Here is a 20,237-nt window from a genome sequence, read left to right as displayed (position 1 = left end):
TGAAACAGATTAGTTCTCAGTACTGAGGAGGTGGGTGGTGATATTACCTCAGCTGTAAAACACAGACTTCTCTCTGGTCGAGGCTGTAACAGTTTGTTCTTCCAGAGGTAATGAGAGAACAGAAATCTGAAATCTGGAAAGAAAATGAGAAAGAGGAAAAAGAGGAGAGAAAGAGCAAAATAATAGGAGAGAGGGCGAGACAAGAGAGATAAAGAAATACAGACTGGAGAAGAGAGCGAAGTAGAGAGAACATTCCCGTCCCAGATGGACTGGGAATCTGGGAACGAGAACAGGATAGTGGTCTGGTTCAGCCAGGATGTGTTTGTGTGTGTGTGTGTCCCAGCTGTGTGATCCAGTTTATCTTTGGAGCCAGGTACACCGATGGGGTTACAGAAACTCCCCACTGCCAGGCTATTAATACAGGAGATACTGTACCATTCAAGGTGTGTATGTGTGTACATGAGAGAGGAGAGAGAGAGTGTGTAGGCAATTTTCAGATGTTGGCATGAGAACACCCAGTCTCAGTTTCTCTAACATTCTTCTAGAAGCTGAGTGTTGGGGCGATCATGCAGTGTACAAGTAACAACCCCAAATAGACTTCAGGGAACACTATCTCTTGGAATAAATCTATACAATATTGCGTGTTAGGGAGTCTTATCTTGCTTCCCAAATACAAACGAAGGCAGAGATATACAGGCTTAATCTCAACCCCTTAACTCTGACCATTTTACCTGGTTCCTGTTTAGTATGGTTCATTGTTAGCTTGGGGATTTACTGCGGTCTGTTCTGTTAAAAACACTTCACATGTAGTAAATTCAAACAGTGCAGGTTGACTTGTTATGGAATGGCCAAAACATTGTCAAAAGTAGTGTTTGGAATCATCTGGGACTGTTCCTGTTCCTCCACCCCCCTCCTTCTGTGGTTCCAACTAGAATTTCCTGTCCAGTCTACAGTCACCCTGGTTGCCGTTGACGATAAGAGATAGGAAGAGGAAGGAATACCCCACTTCCTATAGTCATCTAACCAAGGAAACTAAAAGGGGGACTTTGCGTCTGCCTGTAAAAAAAAAAAAAGATCTAGGGCAAATACTGCTTTTGTAATTTAATGAAACAAGCAGACAACAAGAAAATTTTGTTTGAAAAAGTTAAAGTTGTTGCTGTGAGACAATTGGGTAACCTAGGTAGCCACAGGTTGTTTTCTCCTAAAACCGACCGGGACTGTAGAGGGATGTAAACGTTACAGTCCAGATGATTCTGTGGAATTCAAAAGTACAACATGTTTAAAGATGACTTTTAAAAACATTGCCTGCTCCCGAGTATTCTCAATAGTTTGAAAAACATAATATTGTGGGGCTTCCCTCATGCCCCTTTTCATAGCAGCGCTAACAGCCACACGAGTACTGTGCTAGCTAGCTAGATACCGACCGGAACATTAAGCTAGCCAAGACCAACGACACAAACAAACAGACTATACAGCTATAAGTAGTGAGTGGAGTTACAAACGGACTATACTCACACAAGTAAAATGCATTACCTGTGAAGAAATGTTTTCCACACACATAGCTACTTGGACACCGGGTCCCCACGTCCCACACGGAATAGCCTGAAGCCACATGGCTCTTCTCGCAGAATCTATTTCCCTACGTGGAACACTGAACTGTATATTCTGATTTTTGACCTGGTTACATGTAGATTGAACAACACAACAGATTTTGGCATATTTTTGTATAACTAAACACTGATGATGAAGTTGGCTCTTTTACAATTGGGGTCAAAGAAAAATTGCTGTTTGTTTTCCCGAATTTGTGGGTTTGGTCGAGGGGAATTCCTTCGTATGGATGGCCTGAATATCGACTCGAGTATTATAAACATCTCGAGAATACCAGGAATGATAAAGAACAGAACACTTGGAATACCGCCTAAATACACCAAACACAACGACTATAAGACTGTTTCTGGGAAACAGACGAGCAGGGGGGGGAAAAACTTGACTTCCTTTTTACTATTACTCTCAGTGGATTCATTATTTTCCAGACGCGTTCCAGGGTTTACATTCTTGGATAAAAGAAAGTAAAACCCAAACATAACGTTTCTCAACTGATGACGCAGCATAAAAATAGCAGAACTATAAAAAACAAAAACACCACACAAGGTCTCCTCTCAAAAAACTAATTTTAATTAAAACAACAAAAAAAAGTTGAATCATTAACAAGTTTATAAAACAGTGATTTAGTTACATAAATAAATTGATATCGGTGTATCAAATCTGAATTTCAACTTCATGAGCAATGCTGACACTGTTGAAGAAGTACAATCGTTTACCTATCATAATAAATAAAATGGAATATGAATTATATTTGCGCCTCTGGACAAAGGAACTACGGACAAACCTCTAGGGGAGGAGGGGACATGAGACACTAGACAACGTTTCTGCACCCCAAAAACAAACAGAGGAGAAGGGATTTTCAAAGCACTGAACACAAAACCAGTCAGCTAAAAATTAAAGACACTAAAAGTTGTAACCAAAGTTGGTTGGCTTTAAATTTAATGAACGAAGTTTGGTAGTTAGAACTCCCGTTTGGTTGTTTTAAAGCATTAAGACAAGGCAAGAAAGAAGGCTGTTCTCATTGAGGAATTCTAGAGAGAAATTTTAAAAATTCAAAAAGAGAGAAACATAAATAACAAAAAGCGTAAAAAAAAGTTGGAACAGTCAAGACCTACATAGCAACTTTCTGTCCTGCACAAAGTCAGGGAGTCAGCAGAAGAGGCATGTTGTACATGTTGGTTGGTTGTGGAGGCATGTACATGTTGTTGGTTGGTTGTTGTGCATATAATGGAGCTTCTTTTTTGTAACTTGATCACTGCGGAAGGAGACACGAGGCGTGGTCAGGCCAAATTTCTACGCTGATTATTAGTAAAGAGTCAGGGGTTTTGTCAGATCTACATTTGACGGCTTCATAGGCACTGGGCCCTTGTTCTACATCTGTAACGCTAAGGCTCACTGATCTGGCTCCTGGGAAGTCTCTCTCTTTCCTCTTCTTCTGCGGTGCCCAATGAAACTGTGTCTACAACTGGAGGATATATATATTTTGCTGGTCCATACAAAATACAACATCCATGTCCTGTTTTGCAAACAGCCAGTTCCTGTCAAGCAGTCCAGTGGGTGTCAGTCTGTCTGTCTCGGCGGGGTCACCCAGCTAACAGTCCTACTGAAGTGACCCCTAACCTTTGACCTTTGTCCTGGCCCCTGATGATGCAACGCAAGGCGACACATTTTAATTGTCCTTCTGATATGTTTTTGCTATAAAAACCAAGGTACTGCAGCTTCAAGTATTTTGCATTACATAGAATATTATTTATAAATTAGTTAACGTATACATTTGTTTTTCACTATTCAGACATATACTATTATATATACACAGTACAATAAAATGCTCTCACTCTTTCTTTTTTCACTTTCCTTTTTTTTTTTAGAGAAATCCCTGAGAATGTATGTTGACAGTTGCTAAGTTTCCACAAGCGCAAGCACTATGACAGTATAAGTGTGTGTTTTCTGCAAGGGTGTGTTTACAGTGTTTCTGAGTGTGGGTGTGTTTTTCTGTGTTTATTTGCTTGTTTAGTGTGTGTGTGTATGTGTAGCATCAGGGTGAACAACACTGCAAAGCCATGGCAGACAGTCAGACTGGAGTTGGTGATTACTGTTACTCAAGAAACAAAAACAGTAAATAAAAGGAAAAACAAGAAATGTGAACTGTTTGTTTGTGTTGTTCTTTTACTTCTACCGTTTGCACACTTTGACTACACTGAGTTGGGAGGGAGGGGTGAGGACAAGGGGGGAGTAAAGCTGGGTCCGTACGAGGTACTTGTCACGTCTGATGGAGTTGCTCCGTTTGGTTTAAGCCGTGTTTGTCTCTGTGAGCTTTCAACAGAAGGGGAACAGGAGTGCTATGAGGACATCTCGCCACTGGACAACATATACTCAGTGGAAACCAAAAGATTGTATTTTTAGTTCTCTCTCTCTCTCACACTCTCCTTCATACATATAAAGGGACAGGGACACACACACACACACACACACACACACACACACACACACACACACACACACACACACACACTTCCTCAACAAATGTTCTTTTTTTGTTTGTTTGTGAACTAAATAGGGTCTATATACACATTAATACCGATGTGGCTTTTTTATTGTTTGTTTTTAGTCGTTTCGTTTTTCTTGTTTTCTGTTTTTTCTTTCCGTTTTCCATTTTTTCCATCACTTTTTAAGTTACAAAAGGATACAAAGGCGGGATCAAGTAAAAGGGGGCGTGATCGCTCTCCATCTCTTCACCTCAATAGATCCGTCGTCGACCAATCACAATAGTTTTTTAAAACTTTTAGTCTTTCGTCAACCGAACCTCTCCCGTACGAGCATCATGAGTTTCTTCTTGCCCTTGTAGATCTGTTTAAGGTTGTCTATGAACTGGGTAAACTGGATGTGTCCGTCCTGGGCCATGAGGAACGTCTCTCTGGCCTTACTGAGGAACTCGATGAACTCGCTGTAGTGGCGCGGGCTGATGTGCGTGAGGCGAGAGTGCGTGGTGTTGATGTAGGCCCCGATAGTGGCGTCCAGCAGCTGCCTGAGCGGCGCCTTGTCCAGCGACATCAGCTTCCCAGAGTTCCTGCGGCTGTGCAGCGCCACCATGCCCGGCGTGGTCAACGTGCACCGTCTCAAAATGTCTGACAGTACAGTGGCGCACTTCACGCTCTTCACCACCAGGGGGATGACGGCAGTCAGCTCGTTCTTCCCCAGAGAGTGGCTCAGAGCGCAGGCCCACAGCACGTCGTTGATAGCCGGGTGGGTGTCCTGGTTGTAGCTGAGGTTAAGGTGGGCCATGGCTAGCGTGGCCAGCTTGTAAGCCCTCATGGGATATCCTCTGTGCTCCATGTACCTGGCTATTGTAAAGAGCTGTGTGTAGCTCATCCCCGTGACGGCCGCGTCCAGGACGATCTGGTAGGCTGTCTCGAAGGCGATGTGGTCCTTCTCGCAGAGCGTGAGGGCGGAGAGGGCACAGTTCTGGGGGTCCTTCATGGTACACTGCAGGGCCAGGGTCCGGGCGGAGGAGGCCAGGTTCTCCTGCTGGTGACAGTCCAGGTGCAGGCGGACGATGGTGGTGTTGGACATGACTGTGGTGGCAACGATGCTTGTGGCCTCGGTCGGGGTGAACAGGGTGAACCAACTCTGCATGATGCTATCCAACGCATACACACCTACAGCAGGGGAGAGGGTGGTTAGTTTGTGGAAATATATATTCGACACACACATGCAGTACATCACTCATACACCCCGACACACATTACGCAAAGCATCCTTAGAGGAGTAACTCACCAACTTCTGTGGCACAGGTAACAAGCCACCGTACCATCTCTCTCCTCCTCCAGTTCAACGTGGACAGAGTCATTCTCATCACCTTCAGGGGAGAGGGGAGCAGGTTCAGGTTAGGGAGGTGTGTGTGAGTGTGTGTGTGTGTGTTTACTGTGGACGTGTGTGTTACCTGAAGACCCAGCTCCAGTGAGACCTTGAGCAGTGTGATGTCCGGTAGACTGTCCATCAGAGTAGCGATCTTGAAGGCGTCCTGAGCCAGTTTGAAGATGTGAGACGAGGAGTGGATGTTCTTCTGGATGGACTCTAACACCGTTTCTAACTTACGCCCGTCGCCTGAGAAGACATAAAAAAACATTTAAAACAACCTATTTGCAAAAAAATATCAGAAACATTAATTGTTTGAGCATGTGTGTGTATGTGAGTGTGCGTTTGTAGTGTGTGTGTGCTCGTACATACAGTATGTGTGTGTGTATACCTTTGGCTGCGGTGAGCATGGTGGAGGCCAGTTCACATTGTTGTGACTCTATGTGAGACAGAGTGAACCAGCGAGGGTAGCGATTAGGGACCATTGACACTATATGGTGAGGTCTGGACAGATCACCTGATGGAGCCATGGATTCCAGGACCGGTAACCTAAAGACACATATTTAATATACTGATATTGACCCTTTATTTATTGCTTTGATAAGGATGTATGGGCCTTTAAGATGTCTTCTAAGGCTTATGGAAATATTCTGTGCTTCTGTTAAAGCGGAGATGAGTAAAAACGATTTAGAATAGAACATTGTAATGCCGGTATATATGAGGCTGGTTGAAGACCGAGGTTTTTTTTTAAAAACACATAAAAAAAAAAAAAGATTTCAATATATTAAAAATCTAAGGAGTTTAATTTGGGCAGAATGAAATGAAGTTCCAAAGGTTTCATAAGCCTCTCAGCAGTCAGAAAGAAACTCAACGTCATAAAATATATATTTATATATATATTACTGTATATTTATTATTCAAACACTCTCCAAAACTAATTTTCAATGCTGTTGAATTATATAACAAGGATTCCAGCAAAAGGCAGCGTTGTGATTAAACAGCACCCAGGACAGCTCCACGCCTCCACGCCTCACACACACATACATCACTTGAGACTCAAAAGGAGGCTGACCTCGCTTTTTATCTGATCTTACCTGATGTTCTTTCTGGGCATAAACTATTTACTGAAGTGCAAAGAAAATAAGTTATGTGAGATATGTTTGTGTGTGTACTTACCTCATGGCTCTCAGTGCAATTTTGTATGCCAGTTCTGTGTCGTGAGGTAGTAGGGAGGTGAAGAGATACTTGGCAAAGGTATGCATGGGAACACTCTCTCTGTAGAGCAACTCTCCTAGACCACTGTATGGACCAGCTACGGGAGACAGAGAATACAGGCTTACATATATTAGATAGATAGATTAGACTAAAGAGAGATTAGAAAGATAGAGATTAGCGAGAGCGACGGATGTGTGTGTGGATATGTTTAACTATACTTGTGGGGACCAGAATATACTGGCATTAAAACATATTTCTAAATCATTAGTAAATAGTAATTAGACCAACAGCGAAAAAGGCTATTTCTAACGGGTTTAGGGTTAAGGTTAGAATTAGGGTTCAAGGTTAGGTTTAGGAGTTAGGGTTAGGTTTTGGTGTTACGGTTAGGGTTTAGGACTTTGAAAGGGAATCAATTGTGTGTCCCCACAAAGTTAGTTAAACAAGACTGTGTGTGTGTGTGTGTGCGCATCTACCCCTCACCCTCTAGCAGGAAGATTGCTTGCTTGCGGAAGATCTTGACCAGTGCGTCATCCAGTTCCACTTCCTGGAGCTTGGCCAATAGCTGCTCTTCGTTGCGACACACCTTCTCCTGGGCATATAGGCCGTCGGGCATCACCCTCTGTTGCCCTAAGCCGATCAGAGCCGTCTCTACGGCTAGTGCTACGAACGATTGGCCATCGTCCAGTAAGCGTTGTGCTGGGAAGAGGTGGGGCTCTGACCTTTTGGCTGAACTCACAGAGCCTGGAGAGAGAACGGGGAAACAGAGAGAGAGAGGGAGAGAGAGAGAGAGAGAGAGAGAGAGAGAGAGAGAGAGAGGGAGAGGAAGAAAATAAGAGAGATCACATTAAAAACAGCATGTCTTTGAAATGTTGTCACCAAATCTAATAGTGAGTGAAACAGCAAGGCTGTGGCTCAATCTGTGTCAGAACCAATACGGTCACTCAACCCTCATTATCATGACAATAGCTCTGTGCTGCCCCAGGAAACTACAGCATTCAATTCAGTCATGCAGAGCTACTGTGTGTCCAGGTGTTAGTTCCACCACAGCACTAACCCACCTGACTCAAATAGTCAATGGATTATGGTCCACAGTCCGGACCAAAATTACTGCTATTTCAACCAAGGCCTTCAAAGTAGGCAATTTATACAAAAGTAAGTGGACCCCCCCCTAAAATTAGTGGATTCGGCTATTTCAGCCACACCCGTTGCTGACAGGTGTATAAAATCGAGCACACAGCCATGCAATCGCCATTGGCAGTAGAATGGCCCGTACTGAAGAGCACAGTGACTTTCAACGTGGCACCGTCATAGGATGCCATGTTTCTAACAAGTCAGTTCATCAAATTTCTGCCCTGCTAGAGCTGCCCCGGTCAACTGTAAGTGCTGTTACTGTGAAGTGGAAATGTCTAGGAGCAATAACGACTCAGCCGCGAAGTGGTAGGCCACACAAGCTCACAGAACGGGATCACCGAGTGCTGAACCGCATAAAAACCGTCTGTCCTCGGTTGCAACACTCACTAACCGAGTTCCAAACTGCCTCTGGAAGCAACGTCAGCACAAGAACTGTTTGTCGGGAGCTTCATGGAATGGGTTTCCATGGCAGAGCAGCCGCACACAAGCCCACGATAACCATGCGCAATGCCAAGCGTCAGCTGGAGTGGTGTAAAGCTTGGCGCCATTGGACTCTGGAGCAGTGGAAATGCCTTCCCTGGAATGATGAATCACGTTTCACCATCTGGCAGTCCGACAGATGAATCAGGGTTTGGCGGATGCCAGGAGAACGCTACCTCCCCCAATGCACAGTGCAAACTGTAAAGTTTGGTGGATGAGGAATAATGGTCTTGGGCTGTTTTTCATGGTTCGGGCTAGGCCCCTTAGTTCCAGTGGGGAAATCTTAAAGCTACAGCATACAATGACATTCCAGACGATTCTGAGCTTCCAACTTTGTGGCAACAGTTTGGGGAAGGCCCTTTCTTGTTTCAGCAATGCAATGCCTCCGTGCACCAAGCGAGGTCCATACAGAAATGTTTTGTCGAGATCGATGTGGAAGAACTTGACCGGCCTGCACAGAGCCCTGACCTCAACCCCATAGAACACCTTTGGGATGAATTGGAATGGCGACTGCGAGCCAGGCCTAATCGCCCAACATTAGTGCCCAACCTCACTAAATGCTATTGTGGCCAAGTGGAAGCAAGTCCCCGCAACAATTTCCCAACATCTAGTAGAAAGCCTTCCCAGAAGAGTGGAGGCTGTTATAGCAGCAAAGGGGGATCAATTATTTTGGTCATGTAGTGTATCTTAAGGTTTCACAATCAATGTATAGATGCGCAATTTCCTTTATTGACTTGTGTGTTGATCTATTAGCATGTTCCGTCTCTCTGCGGTCTCTCTGGGTGTGTGTTCTCCAGGGAGAGGTCATCATTTATTCTAATAGCTTAATGATGTCTCTATGGGCCCACAGACATAACCCCAGGAGGATTATCACTCTCCCCCCCCCACACACACACACACAGTTTCCAAGGCCATGGAACGCAAGTACCTATCTGACAGAACCAATCATACCCAATCATCACTGATGACATCACTAATTGTTCCTCAGCCATCCTCCAATCACAGCTCATGAATAAAAGATGGCGCAGGAAAAAAACCGATCCAATTAAAATGCAGAAAATATGCAGAAAAGGGAGAGAGAGAGAGAGAGAGAGAGTGTGCGTGCATTTACCTGAGAAGTCTAGGAAGGCGTTGCGCCCCTCCTCGTCTCCCCGTCCCGTGTCCAGTAAGGTGCTGAACAGAGTGCCTATAGGGTCCAGGGGGTGTCCCACCCAGCCCTCCATGTTGGTGACAGATGTCATGCCTTTATGGAGCAGCTCTGAAAAGGACAAAACCACACGCTGGTATTACTCTGCATTTACACAATTAATACCCAATTAAGACAGATGCAAATTCAAACAGACCTTTTTTGTGGCTGCGGAAGAGCTCAAGATGTTTCTGTTGCTGCCGTATGAGAGTGTTGACGATAGCGATGGCCAACAGCAAGGCCTCCCTGGGATAACCATGTGACCGCAGCGCATCCACCCTCGCACACGCTGTAGGGATGTGCTCTGCGAGAGGGAGGCGGGGCGGGAGGCTGTTACTTCCAATGCTACTCTAAATCTTTTTTTCTTCTTCTAAAAACGGGTCTTAGAAATCTAGCCCTCCTTTGCATTCGTCACTGCCAACACAAACACACACACTCACCGTGCCAGAGGGGCCAGCCACGGGCGTCGAACAGTGCCCCTGCACTGCCATGGTTGTCGTGGTGACAGTGTGCGTGTGAGTGCGTGTAGAGGTCATGTGTTATGATGCGCTGCAGGTGCGTGTCCTGCCAGTGCAGGTCACAGGCCTCGATCGCCCTCGTAAACACTGTCCTGTGAGGACGAGACGACGAGTCTGGGAGAGAGGGATTATGGAGGGGAGGTGGTGAGGGAGGGAGGGAAAGAAGAGGACAAAGTTCCGTTGAAAACATTTCTCTGATCGGCCACCTAAATCTACCTGGATGAAATGCTCATTCACTGCACTGTTCCTATTCAGAAGCCTGATAGACATTTTTTAAGGGCTTATATTTTCTAATTTAGCTCAGGCACAGACAAGGGGAGCAGAGGGCAGCCGTAACTGGAGGAACCCTCATGGGTTATTGGGCTTATTCCATCAGTCACACAGAAAGTAATAAGAACAGCTCGCAGGGCAGAGACATGGAGCGAGAGAAAGTTGATTAAAAGGCATGTAGACAGATGGAGAAACAGAAAAAGAGATCAACAGAGAGAAAATAGAGAAATAGTTGATGAAAAGAAAGTGGCTTTTCTCGCACAAATTTAGTGTGGTGGTCCCACTTGGGTTGGCCCTGAGGCACTGTGTTGGTCAGGTGTGTGTGTCTCTGTGTTTTCCCACTTGGGTTGACCCTGAGGCTCTGTGGTCAGGTGTGTGTGTCTGTGTTTTCCCACTTGGGTTGGCTGAGGCACTGTGTTGGTCAGGCACTGTGTTGGTCAGGCTCTGTGGTGTGTGTATGTGTGTGTCTCTGTGTTTTCTGGCCCTGAGGCACAGGTTGTGTATGTGTGGTCTCTGTGTTTTCTCCTGAGGCACTGTGTTGGTCAGGTGTGTTCGTGTGTGTCTCTGTGTTTTCTCACTTGGGTTGGCCCTGAGGCACTGTGTTGGTCAGGTGTGTGTATGTGTGTGTCTCTGTGTTTTCTCACTTGGGTTGGCCCTGAGGCACTGTGTTGGTCAGGCTCTGTGGTCAGGTGTGTGTCTCTGTGTTTTTCTCAGGCTCTGTGGTTGGGTTGGCCCTGAGGCACTGTGTCTGGTTTTCAGGTGTGTGTATGTGTGTGTCTCTGTGTTTTCTCACCTGGTGTCTCTGTGCCGTGCCCGGCAGTGCTGTGTGTGAGGTGTGTGTGTCTGTGTTGGGTTGGCCCTGAGGCACTGTGTTGGTCAGGTGTTTTCTCACCTGTGTAGTGCGTGTGTGAGGTTGGGCAGTTCGTTGCCGTGGTTTCCGTCCTCCCAGGGACACACGTCGACACCGTTCCACCGTCTCAGCTGTCTCAGCCACACACACTTCTGCTCCGACTTACAGTGGGGGTTGAGCACAATACACATCCACAGGGCACCTACACACACACACACACACACACACACAAATGTTTCTGTTATTGTTGTTCATCCTTGAATCATATAATTTGATTCTGTAAAAAGGGAAAAATAGATGCCATTAAAATGTTCCGGAGCATCAACAGTCTGACTGTTATCTATTCAATAAACACATGCCTGCCGCACTCACGCTCACAGATACTCTAGTGACACTGTGATTACCTGAAGCCTGAGCTGAAAGGGAGATGGGGTATGGATGAAGGGAGTGAGGGAAGGAGAGAGCGCTGGAGAGTGGGGGACGGAAGGCATGAAAAGAAATATGCCTCGAAAAACAGGGGTAAAGAGAAAAATGATGGAAAATGAAAACAGAACAGAAAGGGGGGACAGATGACAGAACGAGACAGGACGAGGCAGAGAGAGGTGAAGCGAGAGAACAGGAGGAGGAGGAGAGGGGGATGAGAACAGGAGGAGGGAAGGAAGACGGGGGTGGGGATAGGAGTCGTTTTATCCTCTGTCTTTGTTTGGATGGCCTCAAGGACAAAAGAGGGACGAGAGAAGAGAGGGAAGAGAGAGGAGAAGGGAGCAACAGACTGGCGATGAGATGGGAAGAGAACGGTGGGGAGTAAAGGAAAATAAAAGAGAAATAATAAATAAGGGGAGATTTTAGAAAGGAGAGGAGAAGGTGCATCCAGCAAGCAGGGCAAACGTGAAAAACATTCAAAACGTGAAAATGCATTCAAATTATACAGAAATAAGAGATGTACTTCCCTTAAAAGAGAAAGAGAGAGAAACAACCAGCAAAACAGACAAAGAGACTGGGGGGGATATATAATACAGTTCCAACAATCAACTACCATGACAACAGGGTTGTGGTTATGGGATTTTGTTGCTAGGGTAGGTTACTATTGAATGTTGTTGCTAGGGTAGGTTACTATTGGATGTCGTTGCTAGGCTAGGGTCTAGAGTCTCCCCCAATTACATGGAATAATCCCGAAAGCTGCAGTTTCGCTTTCCTGCTTATCCTGAATATGGACAGTGCACTGTTCAGTGTTCACACACACACACACACACACAGTGGTGGTTCAATTATGACAGGATAAAGATAAGCCAAGGAAAGGAGGCGAGGACAGAGATCACAGAACAAACACATTCAACACAAATAAACGACAAGCATGTTCTACTGTTCATCACTTGCTAGCTGGCTGACGCCATTTGAAGATGGAAGTTTCAAGTTTTAATGCCTTGCCTCAAAACCCAACAATGCAATCATCAATAACAATGTAATACTCGGGGGAAAAACAGACGAGAAATAAGAAACACACAATAAGTAAGTAAGTAAGCATACAATATACAGGGTCAGTTCCAATACAGTGTTTACAGTGTGCAGGGATAACGGAGTTATGGAGGTAGATAGCTATAGGGGTAAGGGGACTAGGCATCAGCATATAAGATAAACAGAGTAGCAGCATCTTGTATGTGAGTGGGGGTGTGAAGAGTCAGTATAAATGAATGGGCATGTGTGTGAGTGAGCAAATTATGGCCTTGTGATCTTACACACACACACCCGTCAGTAGTGAGAAAGCGTGGCCTATATTTCTCCCTCTCCAACCTAAGCCAGATGGGAACCGCTGTCTCAGACTACAAAGGATCAAACACACACATTCATTAAAACAATATTGGGCTCATCAAGATGGATTTAGCTCCTGACACACACACACACACACACACACACACACACGATCCCTCCCTTTATTTCCTTTGATGGGCCTACTCTGAGCCTTCAGTCCACATCTAATCTGTTCTGAGAGAGAGAAAGAGAGAGAGAGAGCGAGAAATACCCAGCTCACAATCTCCGAATCCATTTTAGGCTATAAAAAGCATATATTTCACAAACCATCCAGCTCACACCCTACAGATAATGCCCAAAACATAACAGACTGACTAGGTCTGTTCAACGCTGGTCCGACCAATCTGATTCCACACTTCAAGACTGCTTCGATCACGTGGATTGGGATATGTTCCGCATTGCGTCCGACAACAACATTGACGAATACGCTGAGTCGGTGAGCGAGTTCATTAGAAAGTGCATTGACGATGTCGTACCCATAGCAACGATTAAAACATTCCCAAACCAGAAACCGGTTGGATTGATGGCAGCATTCGCGTGAAACTGAAAGCGCGAACCACTGCTTTTAACCAGGGCAAGGTGACCGGAAACATGACCGAATACAAACAGTGTAGCTATTCCCTCCGTAAGGTAATCAAACAAGGTAAGCATCAGTATAGAGACAAAGTAGAGTCGCATTTCAACGGCTCAGACACAAGAGGTATGTGGCAGGGTCTACAGTCAATCACGGATTACAAAAAGAAAACCAGTCCCGTCGCAGACCAGGATGTCTTGCTCCCAGACAGACTAAATAACTTTTTTGCTCGCTTTGAGGACAATACAGTGCCACTGACACGGCCCGCTACCAAAACCTGCAGACTCTCCTTCACTGCAGCCGATGTGAGTAAAAAATTTAAACGTGTTAACCCTCGCAAGGCTGCAGGCCCAGACGGCATCCCCAGCCACGTCCTCAGAGCATGCCAGCCAGCTGGTCTGTTTACGGACATATTCAATCAATCCTTATCCCAGTCTGCTGTTCCCACATGCTTCAAGAGGGCCACCATTGTCCCTGTTCCCAAGAAAGCTAAGGTAACTGAGCTAAACGACTACCGACCCGTAGCACTCACTTCCGTCATCATGAAGTGCTTTTAGAGACTAGTCAAGGACCATATCACCTCCACCCTACCTGACACCCTAGACCCACTCCAATGTGCTTACCGCCCAAATAGGTCCACAGACGACGCAACCACACTGCCCTAACCCATCTGGACACATAGAAATACCTATGTGAGAATGCTGTTCATCGACTACAGCTCAGCATTTAAACCATAGTACCCTCCAAACTCGTCACCAAGCTTGAGACGCTGGGTCTCAACCCTGCCCTGTGCAACTGGGTCCTGGACTTCCTGATGGGCCGCCCCCAGGTGATGAGGGTAGGTAACAACATCTCCACCCCGCTGATCCTCAACAATGGGGCCCCACAAGGGTGCGTTCTGAGCTCTCTCCTGTACTCCCTGTTCACCCACGACTGCGTGGCCATGCATGCCTCCAACTCAATCATCAAGTTTGTGGACGACACTACAGTGGTAGGCTTGATTACCAACAATGACGAGACGGCCTACAGGGAGGAGGTGAGGGCCCTCGGAGTGTGGTGTCAGGAAAATAACCTCATAGTCAACGTCAACAAAACAAAGGAGATGATTGTGGACTTCAGGAAACAGCAGAGGGAGCACCCCCCTATCCACACCGACGGGACAATAGTGGAGAGGGTAGTAAGTTTTGAGTTTCTCGGCCTACACATCACGGACAAACTGAATTGGTCCACCCACACAGACAGCGTCGTGAAGAAGGCACAGCAGCGCCTCTTCAACCTCAGGAGGCTGAAGAAATTTGGCTTGTCACCAAAAGCACTCACAAACTTATACAGATGCACAATCGAGAGCATCCTGTCGGGCTGTATCCCCGCCTGGTATGGCAACTGCACCGCCCTCAACCGTAAGGCTCTCCAGAGGGTAGTGAGGTCTGCACAACGCATCACCGGGGGCAAACTACCTGCCCTCCAGGACACCTACACCACCCAATGTCACAGGAAGGCCATAAAGATCATCAAGGACAACAACCACCCGAGCCACTGCCTGTTCACCCCGCTATCATCCAGAAGGCGAGGTCAGTACAGGTGCATCAAAGCAGGGACCGAGGGACCAACAAACAACTTCTATCTCAAGGCCATCAGACTGTTTAACAGCCACCACTAACATTGAGTGGCTGCTGCCAACACAGTGACTAAACTCCAGCCACTTTAATAATGGGAATTGATGGAAATTGATGTAAAAATATATCACTAGCCACTTTAAGCTACTTAATATAATGTTTACATACCCTACATTACTCATCTCATATGTATATACTGTACTCTATATCATCTACTGCATCTTTATGTAATACATGTATCACTAGCCACTTTAAACAATGCTACTTTGTTTACATACCCTACATTACTCATCTCATATGTATTTACTGTACTCTATACCAGCTACTGCATCTTGCCTATGCCGTTCTGTACCATCACTCATTCATATATCTTTGTGTACATATTCTTTATCCCTTTACACTTGTGTGTATAAGGTAGTAGTTTTGGAATTGTTAGGTTAGTTCACTCGTTGGTTATTACTGCATTGTCGGAACTAGAAGCACAAGCATTTCGCTACACTCGCATTATCATCTGCTAACCATGTGTATGTGACAAATACATTTGATTTGATACAATACACTCCTGATACATACACACACCGGCATACAAGCAGCCATCATATCAGAAAGCATAGGGAGACACAGGTCTAACACAGCTGACCAACACACAAATCAAACAGTCAATCATAGCAGCACTTGAGTGACCGTCATATTTGTGCGTGTTTACTCTCTCTTGAACAGCTAGTCCGTCCAAGTGGTGTCTGTCCTTGTGCACACGCTTGTGTGACTTTGTGTGTGTTGTCTCTTACCTAGCTCATCCCACAGCTGTCTGTATTTGTCAGTCATGGTGGTTCCCTGTTGTCTCCACAGAGCCAGGCGAGGGTCGCCCATAAACTGTTCTGTGATCAGCGTTAACATTCTGGCACCGTTGGAGTCACGCATCTTCAACATCTCTCTCACCTAGAGGAGAAGGAGGGACACATTTTGAAATACATATATCTTCTACTTTTCAATGTATTAAGAAGTCATTGGGGAAAAAAACAACCTTTTTTTCAATTATTGAATTGGAATGTCAGTTTACTCTGCTTCCTGAATTGACTCACTTCAACTAAAATTGACCCCAACCCTGGTGTGCGTATGCGTTACCTTGCTGAAGAGAAGGTTGAGTTGTTTCCCAGAGCCGTGGTAACCTCCCTGTGAGAGGAAGAGTTTCACCTGCTCCTGAACCTGCTCCTCATCCAGGTGCCAACAGTTCTCATCATCTACACTGGCCCCTGCCGTGGGGTCCGGGGCCCCTGCGCACACACACACACACACACACACACACAGGTTAGTTGAGACACACACAGTGGTCATCGTTTAGGCTGAGAAATGGAAAATGATTCAATGAAAGCACTGGGCTCTATGTCACAAACAAAAACAGAACAAGATGAACACAATGATATCGGCTTAAGTAAAGTGGGTCTAAAGTATCATCACACACTCTTCCCCACATCCTACATTACCGTTGAGCTGTCACACGGACGTGACTTGATCAAAGTGTTTCCCTCTCCAGTGATCTGCTTTACTGGAGCCAGACAGGGGGGAATCATTTCCAGGCACACACACTCACGCAAAAACACACACACACACTTTTTCTTCCTCACACAATCTTTCTCTCGTCTACACATCATCCACCCCACTCACCGTGGACCTGGTTGATCTCAGAGTTGGTAGACAGAATCTCATCAGCTAGTTTCTGAGCCGTGGGCAACACCTCGGTGTGGTGTACTGTTATCAGGTACTGGACAAACTTCTGCAGCTGGTCTCTATTCATCTGGAACAGAGTCTCTGAGATGGGCAGGTGTAGTTTGACCTGCTCGGGCTTCCGTACACGGTACAGGGCCAGCGCTACAACGTGGGCGCAGTAGAAGATGTCCTTGTTGCCGCAGCCGCACGTTACCGCGGTGATCTTGCAGCGGTCGAAGCTGACGCTCACACTGCAGACGAGCTCGGGTTCCGACGCTGTGGCAGGTTCTGTTACCGTTCCACTGAGGTGGAACCCTGCAAGGAGAAAAACAAGAACCATTAGGCAATCAATCAAATTGTAACAGTTTTACACAAAAGTACTTGACAGAAGCTTAAGTTCGAAATATTTGAACATTACAATGGCATTAATGTTCTTGTCATAACAACTTTGTGAGTGTGTGGCTCACTAGCCTATAGCTTACTACAAGCTCTTTGCAGACGCAAGATTCTGTTTTGCAATTTCGATTTTCGGAACAAAAGGGGCGACTCCCTGTAATTACAATCGAGCATTTGATGTACTTTTTTGACTACTTGAAAATTGAGACGCGGCTATCGTTCTTCCGCAGCCGTGGGGGCAGTGTTGTCGCTATTCATCAAAGTAGCCTATTTTGCATTGATAACCAAATATAATCTCAATGACTGTTCAAACAGTAAACCAAACATCAAGAATCCACTCAGAAATCAATTTGGTTGATATGTAATAACTAGTGATTACTAGGGCTGTGAATTGCCAGGGACCTCACGATACAATATTATCACGATACTTAGATGCAGATACGAGATTCTTACGATTCGGTCGCACCTCCGTCACTCGGTAGCACCTCCGTCACTTGGTCGCGTCATGAATGTTCTCCAAGCCGCGCTCTACCCGCGACGCAATAATGGTGCATTAAAGTCTTGATAAACCCAGAAATTCTGGATGGAGGCTAACGACTGTTTCGTCTAAATTACACTATAGTGCCTGAAAATAGATTGAATTGCTAAAATAGTCAAATGTTTAGTAGGAAACAATTTTAGACAGATGGCAATGTTGTCATTAGCTAGCAAAGTTTGTAAAAAAAAAAATGCTAGCAATGCTAACTTTAGCTAATTCAAATCCGGTTTCCTCCCCTCAATCTTAACCTCTTGAGCTTATGGCTGAATACTGCCCCCTTTGGAGGAAGTGCGTGCCCATAGTAAACTGAAAATATTTTTTCCAAAATTGCTAATATATGCATATAATAATAATTATTGAATAGAAAACACTCTAAAGTTTCTAAAACCGTTTAAATTATGTCTGTATGTAAAGCAGAACTCTCAGGGCAGCCTTTCTCCCAAACTCTCTCTTGTCAAGAGAAAAGTTGGGTCAACTTTGACGTCATCGCCCCCACCCTTCCCAGGCAGCTACCGATCTGGGAACAGTATGTATTTGTTCAGCGCGATGTCTGCTTTCAATTGGCACGTTCATTGTTTGAATTTCGCGCTCCCTCATCCTTTGGCGGGCGAAAATGCCCGGGTCACTCTCACATACATGCACTCTATTGCGCGCGGCCGATTTGGAGAACGTTCTTTTCCAATAGACACCAGTTGAAGCCGGTTCGTTTGTTTGCGATTATCATTGTTTTACATGATAAAAACATAATTTTGCTCGATTCTGCACTTAGTTTGACCAGTTTAGTCGACATATAATATGTAATTTTGAAGTTTGATGCGCAAGAGTGCGGGCCAGAAGGAGCAGAAGTTATTTTGGGTGCATTTCAGCTGAAGCTGTTAGCATATGCTAATACAAAGACGCACAACTTGAAACCAAACGATGTATTGGGTAAGTATGACTCCTTCTACGTCTTCTGATCGAAGAACATCAAAGGTAAGGGAATATTTATGTGGTTATTTTGGGTTTCTGTGGACTCCAAACGTAGAGGAGACACTGCTAATATCTGAGCGCCGACTCATAGCATAGACTAGTGAACGAATTCTGTAACGTTAAAAATAAATGTAACACAGCGGTTGTATTAAGAAGAAGTGTATCTTTGTAACTATATGTAGAACATGTATATTTAGTCATGTTTATTGCTTGTTATCTGACGTTATATGTCGGAGCTATCATAATTTCTCCGGACATTTTGAGTAGCATTTTTTGAAATGTCGTCATTGTAAACAGAGATTTATGGATATTAATGGCATATTATTGAAAAAAATGTACTGTGTAACATGTAATATTACTGTCATCTGATGAAGATTTTCAAAAGGTTAGTGAATTATTTATTTTTTAATCCTACTTTTAAATTTTATATTTTCTGGGACAAAATGGCCGCCGCTTGCCTTTTGTTGCGGTGGTGGTCTAATATAAATGTGTGCTATGTTTTCGCCGTAAAACATTTTAGAAATCTGACTTGCTGGGTAGATGAACAAGGTGTTTATCTTTCATTTGAGCTATTGGACTTGTGTAGGTGTGGAGGTTAAATATGTCTAAGAATATTTTTTCGCATTTTGCGTTATGCTAATGAGCTTGAGCCGTAGTCACGATCCCGGATCCGGGAGGGTAGCATCAAGAGGTTAACTAACTAGCTAACGATATACCACAGATAGAACAACTAGACAGATATTTCACTGGACATATAAAAGGTGAAGCATCCGCTAGGCGTTTCCACTCACTACGAAATATGGTAGTGAGAAGAAGCCCAGTGGCCGGCAGCGGGAGAAGATGGAACGAGATGGATTTTGGCCGACATTCTGCAAATGTTCTCATTAATGAAACATTTGATCTCAATACAATTCTGTTCACAAAACTAAAATCTGTTTCGAGCAGAGTGGACAAAGTTTTGTAGACTTTACCCTTTGTCAAAGCTTTTTAAAATTGCATTGTTTAGAAGGAATTACACTATAGGAGTGCAAAGGCGAATTGAGCCATTGCACACAGGCACTTCAAAGTAGGCGTTGACTAACGGAAATATGCAAATGTATGCTAGAACTCACCAATAGGATCTAGCTAGCTCGTGCTTGGCTCTGCCCACCTCCTTGCTTGTTCTGCCCAGTATGACTCGTTTGTTCCCATTGGAAACGACAGGCTATGGTCTATCTTAGTTATACAAATCTTTGGTTATATACTGCACCTAAAGTCAATAAGGCGACATCAAAATGGTGACAAAAGGTTTTCCTTCTAATTATTTGCCTGTTTTTGAATGACATTGTATGTCCAAGCCACTGATGCGCTCATTTGACAATGCATTGAGTAGAATTCTCAATTGGGCATCAGTCCAAAACGAACGTTCAAAACAATATTGTGACGAAACATGCAATCTATCAATATGTATTGCGATTCGTTGTTTTGATCAATCATCATGGAAATAAAAGTGTTGAAAACAAATGTGCTCCTGATGAA

General features: G+C 44.9%; 1 protein-coding gene across 1 annotated transcript in view; it reads right to left on the bottom strand.

The window, feature by feature from the left end:
* Positions 1–2,154: 2,154 nt before the first annotated feature.
* The window catches only part of zswim6 (zinc finger, SWIM-type containing 6), a 53,337-nt gene continuing 35,254 nt past the window's right edge, over positions 2,155–20,237 (bottom strand). The window contains exons 2-15 of the mRNA XM_042302133.1: positions 16,775–17,131; positions 16,235–16,383; positions 15,898–16,048; positions 11,153–11,312; positions 10,656–10,672; positions 9,913–10,104; positions 9,630–9,776; positions 9,398–9,544; positions 7,156–7,416; positions 6,637–6,772; positions 5,852–6,009; positions 5,546–5,709; positions 5,380–5,461; positions 2,155–5,261 (exon numbers count right to left, since the gene is read on the bottom strand). Coding sequence (XP_042158067.1) covers positions 4,399–5,261; positions 5,380–5,461; positions 5,546–5,709; positions 5,852–6,009; positions 6,637–6,772; positions 7,156–7,416; positions 9,398–9,544; positions 9,630–9,776; positions 9,913–10,104; positions 10,656–10,672; positions 11,153–11,312; positions 15,898–16,048; positions 16,235–16,383; positions 16,775–17,131 — 2,984 coding nt within the window. The 3' untranslated portion in view covers positions 2,155–4,398. The remainder of the gene's footprint in view (positions 5,262–5,379; positions 5,462–5,545; positions 5,710–5,851; positions 6,010–6,636; positions 6,773–7,155; positions 7,417–9,397; positions 9,545–9,629; positions 9,777–9,912; positions 10,105–10,655; positions 10,673–11,152; positions 11,313–15,897; positions 16,049–16,234; positions 16,384–16,774; positions 17,132–20,237) is intronic.

The sequence above is a fragment of the Oncorhynchus tshawytscha genome, linkage group LG20 (genome assembly GCF_018296145.1).
Source record: "Oncorhynchus tshawytscha isolate Ot180627B linkage group LG20, Otsh_v2.0, whole genome shotgun sequence".
Lineage (NCBI taxonomy): Eukaryota > Metazoa > Chordata > Actinopteri > Salmoniformes > Salmonidae > Oncorhynchus > Oncorhynchus tshawytscha.
Note: the sequence above shows the minus strand (reverse complement) of the source record. Positions and strands in the feature narration are given on the sequence as shown.